General features: G+C 44.3%; 2 protein-coding genes across 9 annotated transcripts in view; one reads left to right on the forward strand and one right to left on the reverse strand.

Annotated features, from left to right (window-relative positions):
• LOC309692653 (polypyrimidine tract-binding protein 1-like) overlaps positions 1–4,066 on the reverse strand; it is a 27,066-nt gene extending 23,000 nt beyond the window's left edge. For 3 of the 6 annotated variants that reach the window (XM_082511347.1, XM_082511346.1, XM_082511344.1), the window contains exon 1: positions 3,984–4,066. Coding sequence is in view for 3 of the 6 variants with exons in the window: in XM_082511346.1 (XP_082367472.1) it covers positions 3,984–3,991 (8 nt within the window). In the remaining 3 variants the exon portion in view is untranslated. The other 3 variants (XM_082511349.1, XM_082511348.1, XM_082511345.1) reach the window with 2 other exon arrangements.
• Positions 4,067–5,124: 1,058 nt separating this feature from the next.
• On the forward strand, positions 5,125–15,823 carry stil (STIL centriolar assembly protein). Of its 3 annotated transcripts, none has more exons than XM_082511343.1 (16): positions 5,125–5,998; positions 6,826–6,933; positions 7,279–7,394; positions 7,510–7,685; positions 8,000–8,247; positions 8,323–8,406; positions 8,732–8,818; positions 8,890–9,031; positions 9,111–9,214; positions 9,310–9,418; positions 10,102–10,839; positions 11,062–11,164; positions 11,250–11,469; positions 11,739–11,811; positions 12,657–12,934; positions 14,710–15,823. In XM_082511343.1, the coding sequence occupies exons 1-16, from the start codon at positions 5,934–5,936 to the stop codon at positions 15,284–15,286; spliced, it is 3,228 nt and encodes a 1,075-aa protein (XP_082367469.1). In that variant the 5' UTR covers positions 5,125–5,933; the 3' UTR covers positions 15,287–15,823. The 3 variants fall into 3 exon arrangements, with proteins under 3 accessions (XP_082367469.1, XP_082367468.1, XP_082367467.1); XM_082511342.1 differs by having other exon boundaries at positions 9,114–9,214; positions 11,736–11,811; XM_082511341.1 differs by having other exon boundaries at positions 5,126–5,998; positions 11,736–11,811.
• Positions 15,824–17,139: the final 1,316 nt, after the last annotated feature.

Here is a 17,139-nt window from a genome sequence, read left to right on the forward strand (position 1 = left end):
TCGGCAAGGGACCGATAGCTCGGCGGGTTGGTTTGCCCTGCAGATGGGACATCTCTATTCAGCACCTGCTTGCCTCAGTGTGCACCTCACCTTTTCCATAAAAACCTCACGGCAACCTCAAGTGTTTTTCATACAAGATCCAAACGGTGATAAGAGAATGAAGCAGAGTCTGAAGCAGACCTTTTCCACAAGCAGCACATGGATACTAGCTCCACGCAGCCTCCAACTGCTCTGACTGCTACAATAGTTTGGTGACAGTGGAGGTGCTGCCTATTGAGACGCAGCTTTTTGAAGCCAGTCAGAGCCACTTGCACCTCACTGAACCCTGCACCCTCTTTTCCATCACCAACCTTTTTCCTTAGGTCAGAGGTCACAGGAGTGGCCGCTCAACCCAAAAGCTTGAGAAGTTCTGCTGTTTTTGAAACCAATTTTTGCAGTTGGACATTAGAACACTTGAGGCACTTAAGACCCGAAACTTGTGTTTATTGCTTATTCACTATCATAATTTCTCATTCAGACCAAATCATTACAAAGCTCCAGCAACCAACCAGTAAAGGCGGCTGTGAACACTGAGCAGCTGAAGCGTCTTGCCAGTCACATGGGATATGGTCACTCAGTACAGGAGATACAGGATGCGAATGTGCTCCACAGCTGCTTTATCAACTATGGATAGGACTGAAATCCTAGACCAAGTTCAACTAAAACTAAATCAATAAAAAGTGTGATGGATTCACAGTGAACAGATGAAGAAATTTTTTTTTACTGCCAAAGCAAACCATCAGCTCTTATCAGCAAATCATCAGATGACCAGGCTTTGATAAGCCGGGATGTGTAGAGAACTGACAGAGTGTACTGACCCGTGGTGTGAACACAGACAGACACACACACACACACACACACACACACACACACACACACACACGATGCTCCTTTGGTAACAGGAGTGCTGGTGTCTTTCTGTCCATCAACACTAAGCTTTGACTTCAATTCTAGTTCCTGTCTGTCGGGAACATGGTGGCATCCCGACGGCCCCTGTTACACAGTCTGTAGAGTCACAGTTATCAGAACAGCTGCTCCTAACAAAAAACAAAATAAAACGCACAGACATTTATCCCAAATCCGTGTGGAGACATCAGCATTGCACTACAATGCATTTGAATACACGGATATTGCCGTGAAAGTCAAGCAATGCTAACAAACTATTAGAGGGCTCTGGGAGGTCTTTGCAAAGAAAATACATTTTTTAAAGAAAATACATTTATTGGCTTGTGAAGAAAATTTATTTATATATTTTTAAATATTAATGTAACTGAATTAATAAAATATTTTACACAAAATATTTCACTTTTAATCTGAAAAATGTTACAACATGTTACAAAAGCCTTGAAATAAATATGGTCTAGTACACCCCATGCCCCCCTTTAGACTCACCCCTGTCTGCTGCGGTATGTCTATATGTAAAACAACAGCCTGCAGCAGGCTGTATCATTGAAACATGTATCAGACTGAATGAATAGTTCATCTGTGTTGTGATATTTTGATACCATAGTAGCATTTACAGGATATTGTTTTATTGTGATATTATACAGAAAAGAGTTACTCAATAAGGCCCATCTACTAGTTGTTTTTCTCTTTCTCTGTGACCCAAGAATTAATGTGTAGGACTCACAGGCTGGTCCCCCAAGGTCGAAAACACCACAGAGATGAGACCACTTCCTTACTCCCATCCTCCCTTTTTCTTTATCTCCTGGAAAAGGCTCGTTAAAGGCTAGGTGGTTCGTTTCAGAATTCACTAATGAAAGAACTCTGTATTTTATGTCTAGGAGTGTATTTTGCTGGGATGATCATAAATTATAGCTGAACTGATAAATTACACAAGGGATACTTTGCTCAGAAGGCAGGAAGACGTTTCCTTATTTAGTCTGTACCGGTTTGAACTGGGAAAGCTGACACACGAACCTTTTTTCCTCTATATAAACTGCTGTGTATCAAATAAACCTTTGAGTCGATTTGGGAAGACAACCTGAAGCAGTCTGTGTTTCCTTGTTCTCCCAAGCTGCTCCCGACGTCGTAACTAACCCAGCTGAATGGCATACCTGAGTGTTACTTTAAATAATTAGGAATCTTAGAAGGAAAGGACAAAACTCTGCTTATCGCTCACGCCACGGAGGAAACCCGGGACGGCAATTTCCTTCAATCTGCATATTTTAATACAACTTCTGTAGGTATACTGCCGATTTATCTCAGTGTAAAACGAACAGTCTTTACATATGGAGTTTGTTAATCGGGTGCTTTGATGAAGGGCTCCTGCGAGCTTTTTCCCAGTAAAGGTTTTAATGGTGGTTACAGGAACAGCGCTGCTGTTTTGGATGCTACAAATAAGTTTTCTTTTACTCATCGTGAGCTCCCGTCTCGGTAACGGCTCCGCCTCTTGTGTGTGTCTGTTTCTGTTTAAAACTAGAGGCTTAATGTTTTCAGACTTTATTTTCACACGCTGCTCTTAAATGCGTTTGCATTGCAGGTCTGTTTTTAATCGCAGATGGGGGTGAAACGCTCGTGTTCTTGTTTCCATGGTAACAACGGCGCGCTACAGAGCCGTGCATTAATTGAAGCAAAGACTTTTTTGGAGAATTTTTCGAATTACTCGATAAATTATATTCCAATTCAAGAAATTCCTTTGTGTAAAATAAATAAATAAATAAATTTAAAAGCACTACTATAAGCACACAGTGCACAAGTCCACTGAACAGCAGTTTGACTTTCTCACACACAGGTACTATATCTACATCCTTTCTGCTGCCGCTTTGACTTATCAACATGGACTGCAGGCTATACTCCAAACATGACTTGTTGGTGTTGTTCACCCCCCCCCCCCCGGCTGGCCAGGCTGAGGCCCACACCACTGTGCTCAATGAGGAGCAGCTGGAAGAGGAGCCCTCGGGGCAGGGATGAGTCCTGACGAAACACAAATATTCCATCAGGGCCGTGAATGCTCCACAGCCCCCTGACTGAAGCTGAAATGACACGCATTATATTATGAGTGGACACAGCTACCGGTGTGATCAACGCTAATAACGCTGCTATTTTTCCCCGTCAGTCCACACAGTTTAACAGCAGCAGGCTTACAGGCCTCACATTCCCTCCCTCCACCAACAAAGCTGCTTTCTCCTATTCACCATCGCTGCAACTGAACTCTGTGAAAAACAGCCACTTTTAGGCCCTTTCCCTAATCCAGCAGACTAAAGCAAGACACCATCTACTTTACATCTAAACCTGAGCACACACTCAAAACAAAATCACCCCCAGAAAACAACACACGCACACTCCTGATGGCGACTTCTACGAGTGTGTTACAGCTTTTAAAAATGCACTCCAGATGAAACATGACAATTAGGAGTTTCACAGCAGTCCTCTCTCGCTCACACACACACTTTAAAGTACAGTTTCCGCATTAAAAGGATTAGAGGGCCAGCTCCATATTTCGGGACACACGACACAAGTGACGCTACTTTATTAATTTATGCTTTTATTAGTTTTTTAAATTTTAACTGTTACTGTTTCACGTGAACGACTGCCTGGCAAGATAAACCAGAATGGGCGTGAGCCTCTAACCTGTGTGCTCTGGTTACTTCTCACCGCTCATGTATCCTATACACATCACCAACAACCTTCCAAAACGTCCCCGAGCAGAGCCTCAGCGGGTAACCGGGTCGCGCTTCAGTGCGGCCGTGATGTGGGACTTTGGAAAAGAGAGGTAGGTGCCCGCAGAGCACGGCCCACCGTGAGCTAACAGCACAGCTAACTGTGCTAGTCACGCTTCCTGCTCCCAGCACAAAACTCACTTCTGCGACTACTCCGCGACAGCAGGAGCGCTCCCTGCACACTACAGCGCCTCCGACAAACCCCGGTGCTCCCGGGTTTCCATGAAAGAGCAGAAACGACATTTAAGCGGAGTGTCACCGTGAGACTGTGGAATAACTCACCCGTCCATTGCACAACACGGAACTACAGAGCAACAGGTCCCAACAGCAGCCAACAGGGACCCCGAGCACCGCCGCTTTAAACGGACAAGATGGCGTCCGTCGTGAGGACTCGCTGATTGGACGGCTCGCAAAACTGGTGGGCGTTCATGGGCAAAATCGTACGTTGATTGGCTGGTTGGACCCAAAATACAACAACAAAGAAGCGCTATTCCAGCGAAGATTTGCTATGAGTAAGATACACGCATTCACGGGAAAAAACGGATACACGTTTTACTCTGTGAAAGTGGGCGTTGTCCCGACAAAACAAACTGATTATATGTCCGAAAGGGCACCTGAACACTTTTATATTTGATTTTGAATCTGCAACATTAATGACAAAACACTAAAAAACATTTTGAGTATACTGACCAGAAAACGGGGGGGGGGGGATTTAGAAGATTTAGCTTGTATGTGACAGTGAATTTTATTGTGTGGTGTAAATCACAGTTCATTCTGTTCATTCGACAATAAAACCTCTTACCTTTAAACCTGGGGAAAAGGGGGATGCTTTGTATAGTAGTAACCCTGTCTTTTCCGTGCAAGCAAGGCTAGCAGTGCTTGCCCTGTGAAATCTGAAAATACATCAATTACAAAGTACCAGAGTCCAAGATCAAGACGATTAAAAGAAAAAATAACAATAAAAGACAGGAAGCACAAAGTAATGGAAATATATATTTTAATTTGGTCCGGTTTGACTTTTTAAATTGTGTGGAATAATGTGTTTCACTGTCCCCAAGACATGATAACAAAGCCCAGAAGTGCAGGAACTTGGTGGTATCCAACTTTAATCAACCTATTTCTGCGCTTCACACAGGAGCCTGTTGAACTGGTGTCATATAACAGGTTGATAAATAATTCCTCCATGTGCTGCTTTCCAGGAAACTACTTGTGTGCTTGAAAATGATACAGCTGAACACACAAATAATTCAACAGATTCTCATACATAGATCATGTGTTTTTAAACGGAGACCACCTGGCTGGCTCAGACTTTTCTCTGGTAGCCCATGCTTTTTGCTGGTCAAGGTAAACTTAAAGAGGTTGACAGAAATAAAACATTTTTAAAAATCACTAACTCATCCACACCAGACATTTTAAAGCGGGTGTAAAGAACTGTAATCTCCACATTTCAGCTTTCTTTCTTTTCTTTTCTTTTTCAAAATAGAGTTACGACCTTAACCTCGAAATGTTGAATAATATTTTTTCCTTATGTGGCCCTAATACAGAGGAATGGAAGACAGAAAAAAATACGTGTGTGAATGAAGGAGCAGAGGTAGTGAAGGTGGATACCTCGCGCTGGCCATTTAAAGAAACAGCGCACGAGCGAGGTGAAGAAGAGACTGCAGGCAGGTGGAGTGGGTGGAGACGAGTGTTGATCTGTGACAGAGGGATAGCAGCAAGAAAGAAAGGGAAGGTTTACAAGATGGTAGTGAGACCTGCAATGATGTATTGTTTGGACATGGTGGCACTGACACAAATACAGGAGGAAGAGCTGAAGACTTTCAGATCTTCATTACGAGTGAGCAGGATGGACAGGGTTAGAATTAGAAGAAGAAGAAGCGGCACGCCATTGGCCAGAGTGGCTGCAGCGGAACTTGCTATTGGCTGATTCTGTTGCCCCGCCAGTCGAGTCGGGAAACAGCGCCATAATTAAACTGTAGCAGACCTGTGTTTTCTGCGGATTGTTTGCGGCCTGATTTACTAAGATAGTAACAGACAAGAAATTTGTTCCAGGACGGTTGGAACTTTTTTAATCTTTCAGTGACCTTCCTGAAGAGTTCAGCTTTGTTACGTTTAGGCAGGTAGCAAGGGCGCTAATATGGCCCGATCGCTAGGCTAACGCAAATACCCCAGCAGTCGGTAACAGCAGGCTCAATTTAGCGCTCATAGTCTCTTCTTTCAGCGACAACAGCGATGAACTACCCGCGAAGCCTCCAGGGACTGCCGTGTGAAATGTTCCAGGAGACTGCGAGAGCACGGTGAGTTAATGTTAGCACACAGCTAGTCGTCGTTAAGCTGCTCCGTTACAGGGCCCGTTCCTTTGACAGCAGGTAATAGTTTAATAACCCACCCCCATCTCCCAAAAACGACAAGAGAAATGAAAGCTGTCTGTTCAGCAGTGGTTTGATCTGTTATGGATTATATCACAGGCTGTGAACCTCGCGTGTTCCCCTTTATGACAGCAGCGAAGGAGGTGATCAGATTCTGAGCTGGAAGAAGGTTGTAACTTTCGTGTTGACTTGACTTGGCTTGGTAACGACAAACAAACAATCTTCCTTCCAGGCCAAAACACTGCTGAAAACCCACAGTCTCTAGTTTCCTCTGGACCTCTTTTCCCCAAGCCTCAATCAGCATGGATGCCATTCTCCCATTCCCATTTGGGCAACTCTAGGAGTATGATTGTTAAATAGAAAGCACTTAGGTAGAAAAATGGTGATTGAGGCAAGTTGTATAAAGTCCTTTGAGGGCTACTCAGAGTAGAAAAGCGCTATATAATTTACCATCTAGATATCTCTTTATAAACTGAACTGGTCTGTGAGTTTCCGTGAGCTATAGCTAGCCTAGATTTAACAGTGAATTGAATAAGCTCTTTAAAAACTTTATGTCAACATCGGTGAAGATGACCAGAATATACTTTGACACTTGGACTCTGAATACAAAAAATACAATTTCTTGTCATCCTTGTATTTTAGTCATTCTTTAATGATTAGGTTTTTGTGACTTGATTAAAATGTGAATTATTTTGTTATGAAATATAACAAAGCTGTTTTTGGAGTGTCCCCATCTTATCTCTTGTGGTGTACAGGAACTCGGTGAACCCTCGGACACCACTGAGTTTCCCTAAATCCAGATCAGCTCTGTGGGACAGCAGCCCCATGGGCAAGAAGCTCCGCCTTCACCTCAGCTCACACAGGTAACTGCTTCCTTGCTGATCAATAGAGCTGGTTGTGCACTGTTGTAGTGAGAGCACATTGTAGCTGAGATCTAGACTCACTGCTTGTGGTCTGCTAATGTGTGCAAAAGTCTGCTGAAGGAAAAGACTGCATACTAAGTTATTAAGATGGTTATTAAGAATGGATACTTTTCACATTTGAGTGAAAATAAGGAAAATAAGATGCTTTTTTTTAAACCACGTAGAGCAATAAAAACATGACAGACTTTTACACTTTATATTTTATTCACTGAATCAATAACAAATTTAACCTACTATAATCTTGTCATACTTAAGTGACAACAGATGAGGTATGTGTCTCTGCAGGAAGCCTCAGTTGGTGCTATTAGAGAAAACTCTTCGTCTGGCGCATCGTCACGCCCGTCGCAGTAACAAGCCCCACCTCCACTGTTTCTTATTGGGAACGGTTTCTGTCGATTCAGGTCAGAGGTTAACTTCAGCTCATCCTGAATGCTGATTCAGCTCTTTTATAAATGTGTCTGTGGCATCGAGCACCTTAGTCCAGCTGTCTGTCCTCTGTGTGTTGCTGTGGTTCAGATGAGGAGGGCATCACAATCACCCTAGATCGCTTCGACCCGGGTCGGGATCAGGCCGGAGCCTCGGGTCAGGTTCCCTCTGCTCCTCTGCCTGGAGACGTCCTGGTTCCCTGTTTATTCTCCTCTCAGACTGAGACTGTCGTCCAATCAGAGGCCGAGCTCCATCACTGCTTCAAGGTGAGTTTGTTACCCTTCAGCCCTTCCGCTTCCTCTAGTGGCCACTTGAAACTGCCTAAAGATTACACAGACAAAACATTTCCCAGTGAATGCAGCACATGATCAACTCTTCTTACTACAATGATCTTGGCATATGCATGCTTAGACTGACACAGATGTGGTTTTAGGTGGAGCACAGCAGCTGCTGGTGTTCAATTCAGCTGTTCTTGTGATTTGGCTGAATTACAAGAACAGTTGCCTTAAGACACTTTATATTGTAAGGTAAAGACTCAACAATAATACAAAACTGTGTTGACTGTGTGTTGGTGTTTTAGGTGTTGCAGCAGTTTGTGAGCAGCCGACAGACTCTAGATCTGTCTCAGCTGCTAAAGGTCAAAGGGCATGTGGCCTGCTGTGAGCAGAGTGATGCTGCAACGTTTACCCTCAGCTGGTCAATCATCAGTCCGTCTGTCAGCGTGGAAGTGGAGCCGGTCAGAAGTGTCCCCATCATCCCGACTGCTCTGTTCAGGAGTCTAACCAACGTAAGCAGACCACTGGGGCGTGACAGCAGCCGACAGAGAGGGTGAGAGAGCGAGAGTTCATCACCACACGTCTTGGCCTCTGATCACGTTTGCTGACGTCTTAGTTCTCTTTTCAGGTTTCTGACCATGGACCAGACCAGGAAGTTGCTCCTGCTGCTTGAGTCTGATCCGAAAGCCTCCAGCCTGCCGCTGGTCGGACTGTAAGCTTCACCTTTCATCAGACAAGCCTGGGGGGGAAAAAGTCCAAATTATCACCTGGTAGTTCTTTTGGGATGTGATTAGCACTGATGTATGAGTTCTTTTAAAAATTGTTCACATTTTAAGAAATTCTGATTTTAATTTTCTAATTATTAATGAGAGGCACTTGTATTTTTTATGAAATGTTCTACTCCGAGTAGGAGTACCGAGAAAAAATGATGTGAAAGATTTTTTTTTTAGATGAATTCTAACAGTCCAGATGTAAGCCCAGATGTTTTTGCTTCTCTTAAGTGGGGGTATTTCTTTCTGCTTCCTGTCTCGTGACAGCTGGCTGAGTGGAGTCACACACATCTACAACCCTCAGGTGTGGGCCTGGTGTCTGAGATTCATGTTCAGCTCCACCCTCCAGGACAGGTGAGGTGACGGTGGCAGAAAGGAGTGGATTGGACGTGTTCGCGTGTCTGATCGGCTGTGCTGTGTTTCAGAGTGCTGTCCGACGGTGGCTTCTTCCTCCTCGTTGTGTTCGGTTGCGCTCGCAGAGCTCCTCAGTTCTTCCGCTGTCGAGGCTCAGGACCACAGCTGGACTGCCAGCTGCTGACGGCTTCACACACAGCCACTCTCTACCAGGTAACACAGCACCTGTTTTAAACGCTTTCTCCTCCTCCTCAGTCATTCACTCATGATCAGCTGTGCTGTGTATGCTCAGCAGGCAGTGCAGGTGGATGGGAAGACTCTGCAGGTGGAGCTGACTTCAGAGGATCACAGCAGAAAGTTGGAGGTCTTCAGAGAAGCTCAGATCTCCTTCAGCAGGCAGGCCAATGAACTAGTTAGTACTTGTCAGACAATTAGCAGTGGTGACTAAAAAGTGTGTTAATGCTCGTGTGCTGATTTGTTTGTGCCCTCAGAGCGCCTCCACCCTCCGCTGCCCTTTCTGTCACTGATCAGGACTCTGGAGTTGAGGATGATGATCTTTCTCCACGGCCGTCCCCGAGCCCTCATACTCCAGCTCACCAGGTCAGTCACAGAATGGGCTCGGGTCAACGCTTCCGTTAACACACTCTGGGGTGGTTTGGGTGGTGTGGAGATGTTTTTCTCAGATGTGGAAAATGTTACGTGTGTGAGATGTGAGGTCTGACCGTTCTGCGGATGTGCTGATTTAACATTAGTTTTCCCAGCCCTTAGGCTGTCTCAGGCTCAGATGTTGGGAATATTTTACTTTTGTGCGTCACGCAACTTGCAAATCCAGTGTTTCGTGTTCATCTCCTTTTTCCCAGCCTTTTTAATAGAAATCCACAACATTTGATTCAAATGTGGGTGTACACTTTATATGATACTTCACTCCTGCTTGCTGACAAAACAACATTCTTCCTCTTGTTCTTCCTCCTCTCTGGTTGGGGTTAGTAAATGGTTAGTGCATGTTGATGTTGCTGATTATGTAGTAGCAACTTTGTGCTAGGTGGGGTTTTTTGTGGTCTTTGTTTTTAATGTGGTGTAAATAAAGTTGTGTTAAAAGCCAAAAGTGTGTGTGTGTGTCTGTCTGTCTGTCTGTCTGTCTGTCTGTCTGTCTGTCTGTCTGTGTCTCTCTCTCTCTCTCTCTCTCTCTCTCTCTCTCTCTCTCTCTCTCTCTCTCTCTCTCTCTCTCTCTCTCTCTCTCTCTCTCTCTCTCTCTCTCTGCAGTAATCTGTTGTTCCTTTCAGGCTCGGCGGGTGGAGCCATCTGTTCCCGAGCTCTCTCTGCTGATTGACTCCAGCTTCACCTGCACTCAGCCCAATCCTGCCTCTGCCTGCAAGCCTCCAGCTCATCCACGTGGAAACTCCTCTTCAGCCCCTAGAACTCCTCTTTATCTTCAAAGCACCCCCAACCCCAACTCCAACCCACAGCAGCCCTGCAACTGCTGCTCTAACCATCCCTACAACTGTACCGCCATTATCGCCTCCCCAGGTCTCCTTCCTGCTGCTTCACCTGTGTCCCATCATAATGATCCTTCTCCTTCTAGTCTCATCCATGCTCCTCCTCCTCCTCCTCCTCCTCCTCCTAGCAACCATCCATCTCTTTCTGTACCTCCTGCCCCCACCACTCGGTCTGTTCCTCCATCATTCACTTGCCCTGCCCCCTCTCCATCTCATCAACATGTTTCACCTCCACACTCCTCCAGCCACCCAGCTCCCCTCAACCCTGATGTCTCTACTCCCCTCTCCACCCACCACCACTCTCCTCCCTGCACACTTGTCTGCCCTCCTACTCCTTCTTTCCCGTGCAGACCCCCAGCCTCCTTCCCACACTCCTATGCAGCAGCAGACCCTGTGCCCTCGCCCTGGCTTTCCCAACCCTCCTGTATGAATCAATGCTGTTATCAGGCGGGTAGAGTTGTACCGCCAGACACCTACCAGCTCCTCCTCCATCAGGAGCACCAGCTGCGCCTGCTGCAGGCTCAGGTAACAGATGTACTCTTTCCACACAACACAACCAGAATATATACGTCATGAATAAGAACAAGGACTTATCATTGGCACACAGGGAACCAGGAAGAGGCCTGAAACTGGAACTGTGGCTGTATTTAAAGGCTTCTGTGGATAGTATTGCTGGCTAGTTTCAACAAGTACTGTTTAACGTGGCTGCATCCTTGCTGCAGTTAATATTTTCTGATAATCGGGCAGGTCCAGATGCTCCTGGAGGCTCAGAAGAAGCTTCAGTCCTCTAACCAGTCCCCAGGCGACATACACACACCCATGAGTGTGGCCAGCATTGCCGTAGAGACGGGTGAGTGTTTACTGAGCAGTCAAATCTCCAGGAAGAGGCTTATAGCTCACATCATCACCATTTTTCCCCATCACTCTTTTTCCAGGTGCTAGTCTGTTCTGGGGGAGTCCTGCACAGTCCACCTCACATCAGGAAGAGCAGGTGCACCCTCCCTCCTCTACTGGGCCCCCGTCTACACCCAAGCCTCCACCTTCATCTTCCTCCTCTAGCCCCTCAAACTCTTCATCATCACTCATCAGGCCTGCGGGTAGTGCTGACAGTGACAGAGGTCATTCAGCTCCCTGCTCCCCACCTGGTGTGCACAGGTGAGACCAGGTGCCATTTAAAGAAACAAATTATTTTCAGCTCAAATTTCTCTGTACTGCAGAAGTACTGACAACCTCGTGCAACTGAGATAAATCCACTCAGTTAATGGGTCTTAACTTCTGCTTTCATGGTTTTCTTTTTGTAAATTGATGGTTTGATTTGCAGTGACACTGAATAAACCTGTGGTGCTACTGAAGTTTAGCGAAAAGTTTTAACCGCTGTTGTGGAGCTATCTCACCAATGCCTTTGCTCTTTTCCACATCAGCAGTCCAGTTCTGGGAGAAAGTCTCAGCATGTACAAACCAACAGAGGAACAGCACACCTTCTACCACAACCTCATGGTGAGACAAAATAGTATCTGCAAGCCTGTTTGATGCCAGGTCTAATAAAAGGTAACAGTTTGACTCTGCAGTCAGAATGATAGGAATAGACCCTTCCTTTCCAGAAAGCACTGCATGAATCTCTTTGTGACTGGGTGAATGAGACTTTTGGTAAAAAGCGCTTTAACTGCTGAGCTGAGTAGAATGGCGTTACAGAAGTACCGGTCCCTTTAGAAAAACGTGTTCACCTGTTGAATCCAGAAAAGGGTTAAGCCTCCAGAGTCAGAGAGAAGCCATGTTGCAGAAATTTTTCAAACCAATATCACAGCAAAACGTGTAATAGAGACTGTGTCTACTTTCACCCTTTGCCTTCCTAAAACGTTAAATAGACATGCACGCAGAAGTTTCATTACCAGCAGGGAGAGATAATGTATTTAAAGTGTGCTTTAATGCACAGGTACACAGCAGCACAGGTACGAATGCTCTAGGCTGCATATACTTTGCACTGCCCACTGCTGGGGAAGCGTTGCCAGTCATTGGTGTAGGGCAGCGTTTTGGATTCATTGTACAGAATTCCTTGATTTTTTTATTTTTTTATTTTTTCTTTCCTCCTCCTGATGAAAACATAATATGTCAAACATTAACAGAAAACCCCCCCACAAGGATCAATCAAAGGACATCACTGTTCAGTAAAAGTAACCTAAAACACAAAGATTGTGTATCATTACATTTAATTCCAAATTGAACTACTTTTTTTTCCTTTCCATTGGTCAATATTATTAACACAGGGTTCATTTGTTCTCTGGGTACAAAGGACAGAACTGTGCATGTCATATAAAGATAATTACTTTTGCTCTGTGTCTCAGACTCAACTCACCAGTCGTCTTCAGGAGTCACCTAGCAAACAGGAAGTGGAGGACGAATCCAGGAGGACGAGGAGTCTGTCAGCAGTTTCTGATTGTTCTCAGTCCTTCCAGTCCATGTCGTCCTCTTCATCCAGCAAGAAGCAGCAGCAGCAGAGTCCAGTAGAAGACCCGGTGGTCAGTGCTACACTGCGGCAGCTGCAGCATCTCGGAGTCCACGTGGACGAAGACGTTCTGACAGAGTCTGGCAAAAACCATCGGAAAGCTGTGGAAACTGCCAGGTACTGAAACGCCTCACACACGGATATGTGTCTGCTTCACAGATAATTGGGAAGTTTCCAGGAAAAACCTGATCTTGTTTGGAGAGATGGCACACTTTGATGAAGCTGCTCTCATTTCTAGAAATCTGTCTAAATTTATTAAACCCCCCCCTAAAATGTGACTATTCAGTGTTGGGACCAGCAAACAGAGTTTCAGTCTTATACGCCTCTCTGCTGCTTCTTTCCTCCTGATTATTAAAACCAAATATATCACAAAGAACAATATGACATCGTCAACTGCAAAAAAAGAGTAAAATGGTGAAATGTGGATTAATAAACATTAGGTCTCTTTTCCATGTTAGTAAATGACTATTGTAGGTGAGGGTTTTTTTTGTTTGTTTTTTTTTGGGTTTTTTTAAATATCCATGTAAATGTTGAAAATGTCTGCCACAGCATGGCATTTATTCTATTATTAGACTCAGCTTCTCTCGAAATTTAAGTGATCTCACCACTTGAATCACATGGTCCATCTTGTTCTGATGTATGGCCTAGAAACTGAACATTTAACAATATTCCTTGAAAGCGCTGTTTTATTTTTCTTCTAAAGATTTTCTAGTCAAATTGAATTTTACAGTAATGCATTACAAAGCAGTGGGGGATAAATTGAATTGCAGTAGATATCTTTCTGAAAGCTCTGTGTCATTTTAGGGATATGATTACTTTTTTACTGTTATGTTCTTAAACGCCATGTGCAGAACAGCTACCTAAACTCTACTCCCACTGAGGTTGACTGGCTTTTTTACAGTGTTACATTCATCACTGCATACAACTCTGAACACACTGTGTACTCTGAAATTGAAGGCAACAAATCAGAGATGCCTGACTCCCCTGTAGGGCTGTGCGATATGACCAAAATCTCATATCCCGATATAAGAATTCTATCATCCCGATAACGATATAAATCACAAAAATGTAACATTTTCTGTAAATTCTGAGAATCTCGGGCAGCTCGACTTGCGTGAAGTGTTTCCAGCTGCGCGTCATGTAGTCGAGTGTTTTAACAGATGCATGAAACGATACATTTTTAGACATAAGTTGTAAAGGCCGCTGTTTTCTTTGTGAGTATTTATTACACGGCGTGCTGCGGGAAAAAGCCTGTTCTAACGTTTGAGTCTAAGGTTTATTTTTTTAGCACCTGGCGGCTCTTTTTTACTTCTCATCCCTAAATAATCTGCTCTTTCATGTGATTCAGTTTATTTTGAAAAGTCTCAACAGGATCTTGAGCTTTATTGTGAAAGGTTTATGTGGAACATAAACAAGCGGACACGCGATGGTGTTACTGTCGTTGTTGCTAACGACAACGCATAAAAACAGGCGCTTGTCCGTCCGTAGTGTGGTTATATTAAATATAAGAGAAAGAGAGAACATTAAGAAATTAATATAGCCACTACAGTGACCATCAAAACAATGAAAAAATATTGCCATAAACAGTTTATTTTGCAACACCACGAAACAAACGATAGTGTAAAATGAAACGATAGACGTTTTTATATCGTCATCCGATATATATGGTTATATCGAACAGCCCTACTCCCCTGTGTAACTCTCAAATGCACAGCCTAAATCAGACAAGACACAAGTTATCGAGGAATTTGCATTTCACTAAGGTAGATGAAAGGTCTGCGTTATCTTAACTATGCTGCTACACTTTATCCTGTCAGTGTTGGAATGTAATGCATCTGCACAACAAGTTTATAGCCGATGTCATGACTGTTTTTCTCTCTGTGTACTGTCAGCACTCTGGCCAGCATCAACCCGGCAGCAGTACTTTCTAGACTGAGTGTTTCTGAGCCGACAGCCAGCGCTCTGTGTCCAGGAGGCAGCGTGGATCTGAGCCTGGAGGCCAACGCCATTGCCCTGCACTACTTGAGTGACTCTCAGCTCAGCAGGCTGTCCTTGGGAGGCCACATTCCTCATTCTAGTCTCACTCCTTCCTCCACCAGTGATTCTCTGCCATCACCTAGTAACATGTCTCTGGCCACCAGAAAGTACATGAGAAAGTATGGGTTGATCGAGGAAGAGGATGGCGAAGATGAGGTGGAGCAAAAGGAGGTGGGAGTTCAGGAGACATCAGATCGTGAGCCCCTGACAGAAGCTGTGAATGCGAGGTTCCTCCCACAGAGTCAGCTGATCCAGGATCTGCGCCCCAAAATGCAGCTATTAGCCAACCACACTGAACCACATACCAGTGACAAAAAGAACCATTCCAACAGGCAGCCATCTTTTGTCAGGGCAAACCTCCGTCAGACAGAGGGATCACTGGGAAACATCCTGGACCTGAGCCGCCTGAGACAGCTGCCCAAACTCTTCTGATGCCCACATCACCAGTAAAGCAACCCCATATTGAACTGTAATATGCACTAAGCTTTTATAGATAGTTGAAGCCTGGTGTGTCCTAGGTACTCTCAGCTGGTCTGATAGACGTCCTGGTTTCCATGGACACTGGCTGTCACTGGAAATTTGCCATCTTTAGTCCTAGCAATTCTCTGGGATGCAGAAAAATGCTGGAGGGTAAACTATTTAAGATAGCTGCCCAAACTCTTATGACACCGTGTAAACCAGACTAAACAAACCTCTTAAACTTTAAGTGGAATTTGCTTTGCTCAAGGAGCTCAGGACTGTTGCTAATACGATTTTATTTTCTTTTTTTTTACTGGAAACCTGGTTTCTTTTTAAAAACCATTAAAGTTTGAATGGTGTGCTCAGTGTGTTAATGAACTAATAGTCTATTGAGTTGGTCAGATTTGTGTGTTTGTGTCATATTTTCCTCTTCTGTAAAATGTCTCATGAACAATTTGTTTTAGTATTTATGAATCCACAAATAAAGTTTTCCCAGGAAATTCTATTAAAACTGCAGCTGATGGTGTTGCTTACTTCAGACGTCATCTGGAAATGTACTCTGTTAGAAATGAGTATTTCCACACCCACCAGAGCTTCAGAACCAGAACTCTGTCCGTGCCGGAGCCAAGGAAACGTGATCGTTCTAGAAAAGGTTTTTGTTTTTGTTTTGTTAAACTAACGATCACCTAGTAAACATTAGCTATGGCATTACTCCACATAAATAGTAGTCAGCATGTTCGTTACTTGATATGGAGTTTTCTAACTCCTAGCTTCATCTTTTACAAAGTTCCTCATTACTGTAATGCATTTAGTTCAACCTGCTGCCTTCAGTTACAATCTTGTCACTTAGTGGTGCCCCGTGAAGCTTTGCAGTCTCTCTGATCATCTCCTGGTGACTCTGTTGGCTGTCATCTCCCGGCTTGCAGCCAACCCCTCTTCTGTCTCACCTCTGCGGTATCCTGAGCAGCAGGTCCATTTGGTTTCTCCAGATGAATCAGGATCCCCTTTTCTTTAAATCCTCTGCTCCCTTGCTTGCGCTGCTGTACATTACCAGCCTGCTTTTGTACACATGTAGTTTGGCAGGAGGCGGTTTTCCCTCTCCCACAACGTTCTCCTTATTGGTGCCTAAGGCTCTCTCTTTGCCAGAGTTTCTGTGGGTTAATCATGTTCAAAATGTGTCCTCCAGTCACCACGGAGTATCCCCGTCTTTTTCCATGCAGTGAGGAGCATCGTTCTTTGGTTTGAAATTCCTGAAAGCAAACAAACCATTGACTGAGGCTACACTACTCTGGCCTGAGAGCTCTGTGGCATTGTTGTATTTTGAGTTTCACTTCATCTTGGGGCACCAGCTCCTTTTAATAAAGTTGTCTTTATGGTGCTGGATGTCCTTCCAAAACTTGTTGTATGCCCTCCCGGTTAGTTAGCTTCATTTGTAGGCTTCATTGTTTTTAACTTTAATTCTGAGCATTTTGTGGCTTATGGTACTTTGGAAAACTGTAAATAATGACTGAAAGGCAATAATGAATATAATTATTACTGCTTATTGTAGTAGTGGTGGTAAATTTAAAGGCTTGTGTATAGATTTCTAAGGCAGCCAGGCTGCTGATTTCTTTGCTAAGTTCAAATGAATCCAGGTATGAAAATATAACAGATTAATAACTGATTTTTCCATGAAATGTTTGTATGCATAATTTATGCGGACATTTGTGCCTATGAACTGTTCGTAAATGACACCCACAACAGGAAATGAGAGCCAATGTTTTTACAAGTAATCCTTGAAGCTCAGAGGACATCCCTAACATGGCCTTTTCATAGTACACAGCTCT

The sequence above is a fragment of the Aulonocara stuartgranti genome (assembly GCF_965226115.1).
Source record: "Aulonocara stuartgranti genome assembly, chromosome: 17".
In the NCBI taxonomy this organism is placed as follows: Eukaryota; Metazoa; Chordata; class Actinopteri; order Cichliformes; family Cichlidae; genus Aulonocara; species Aulonocara stuartgranti.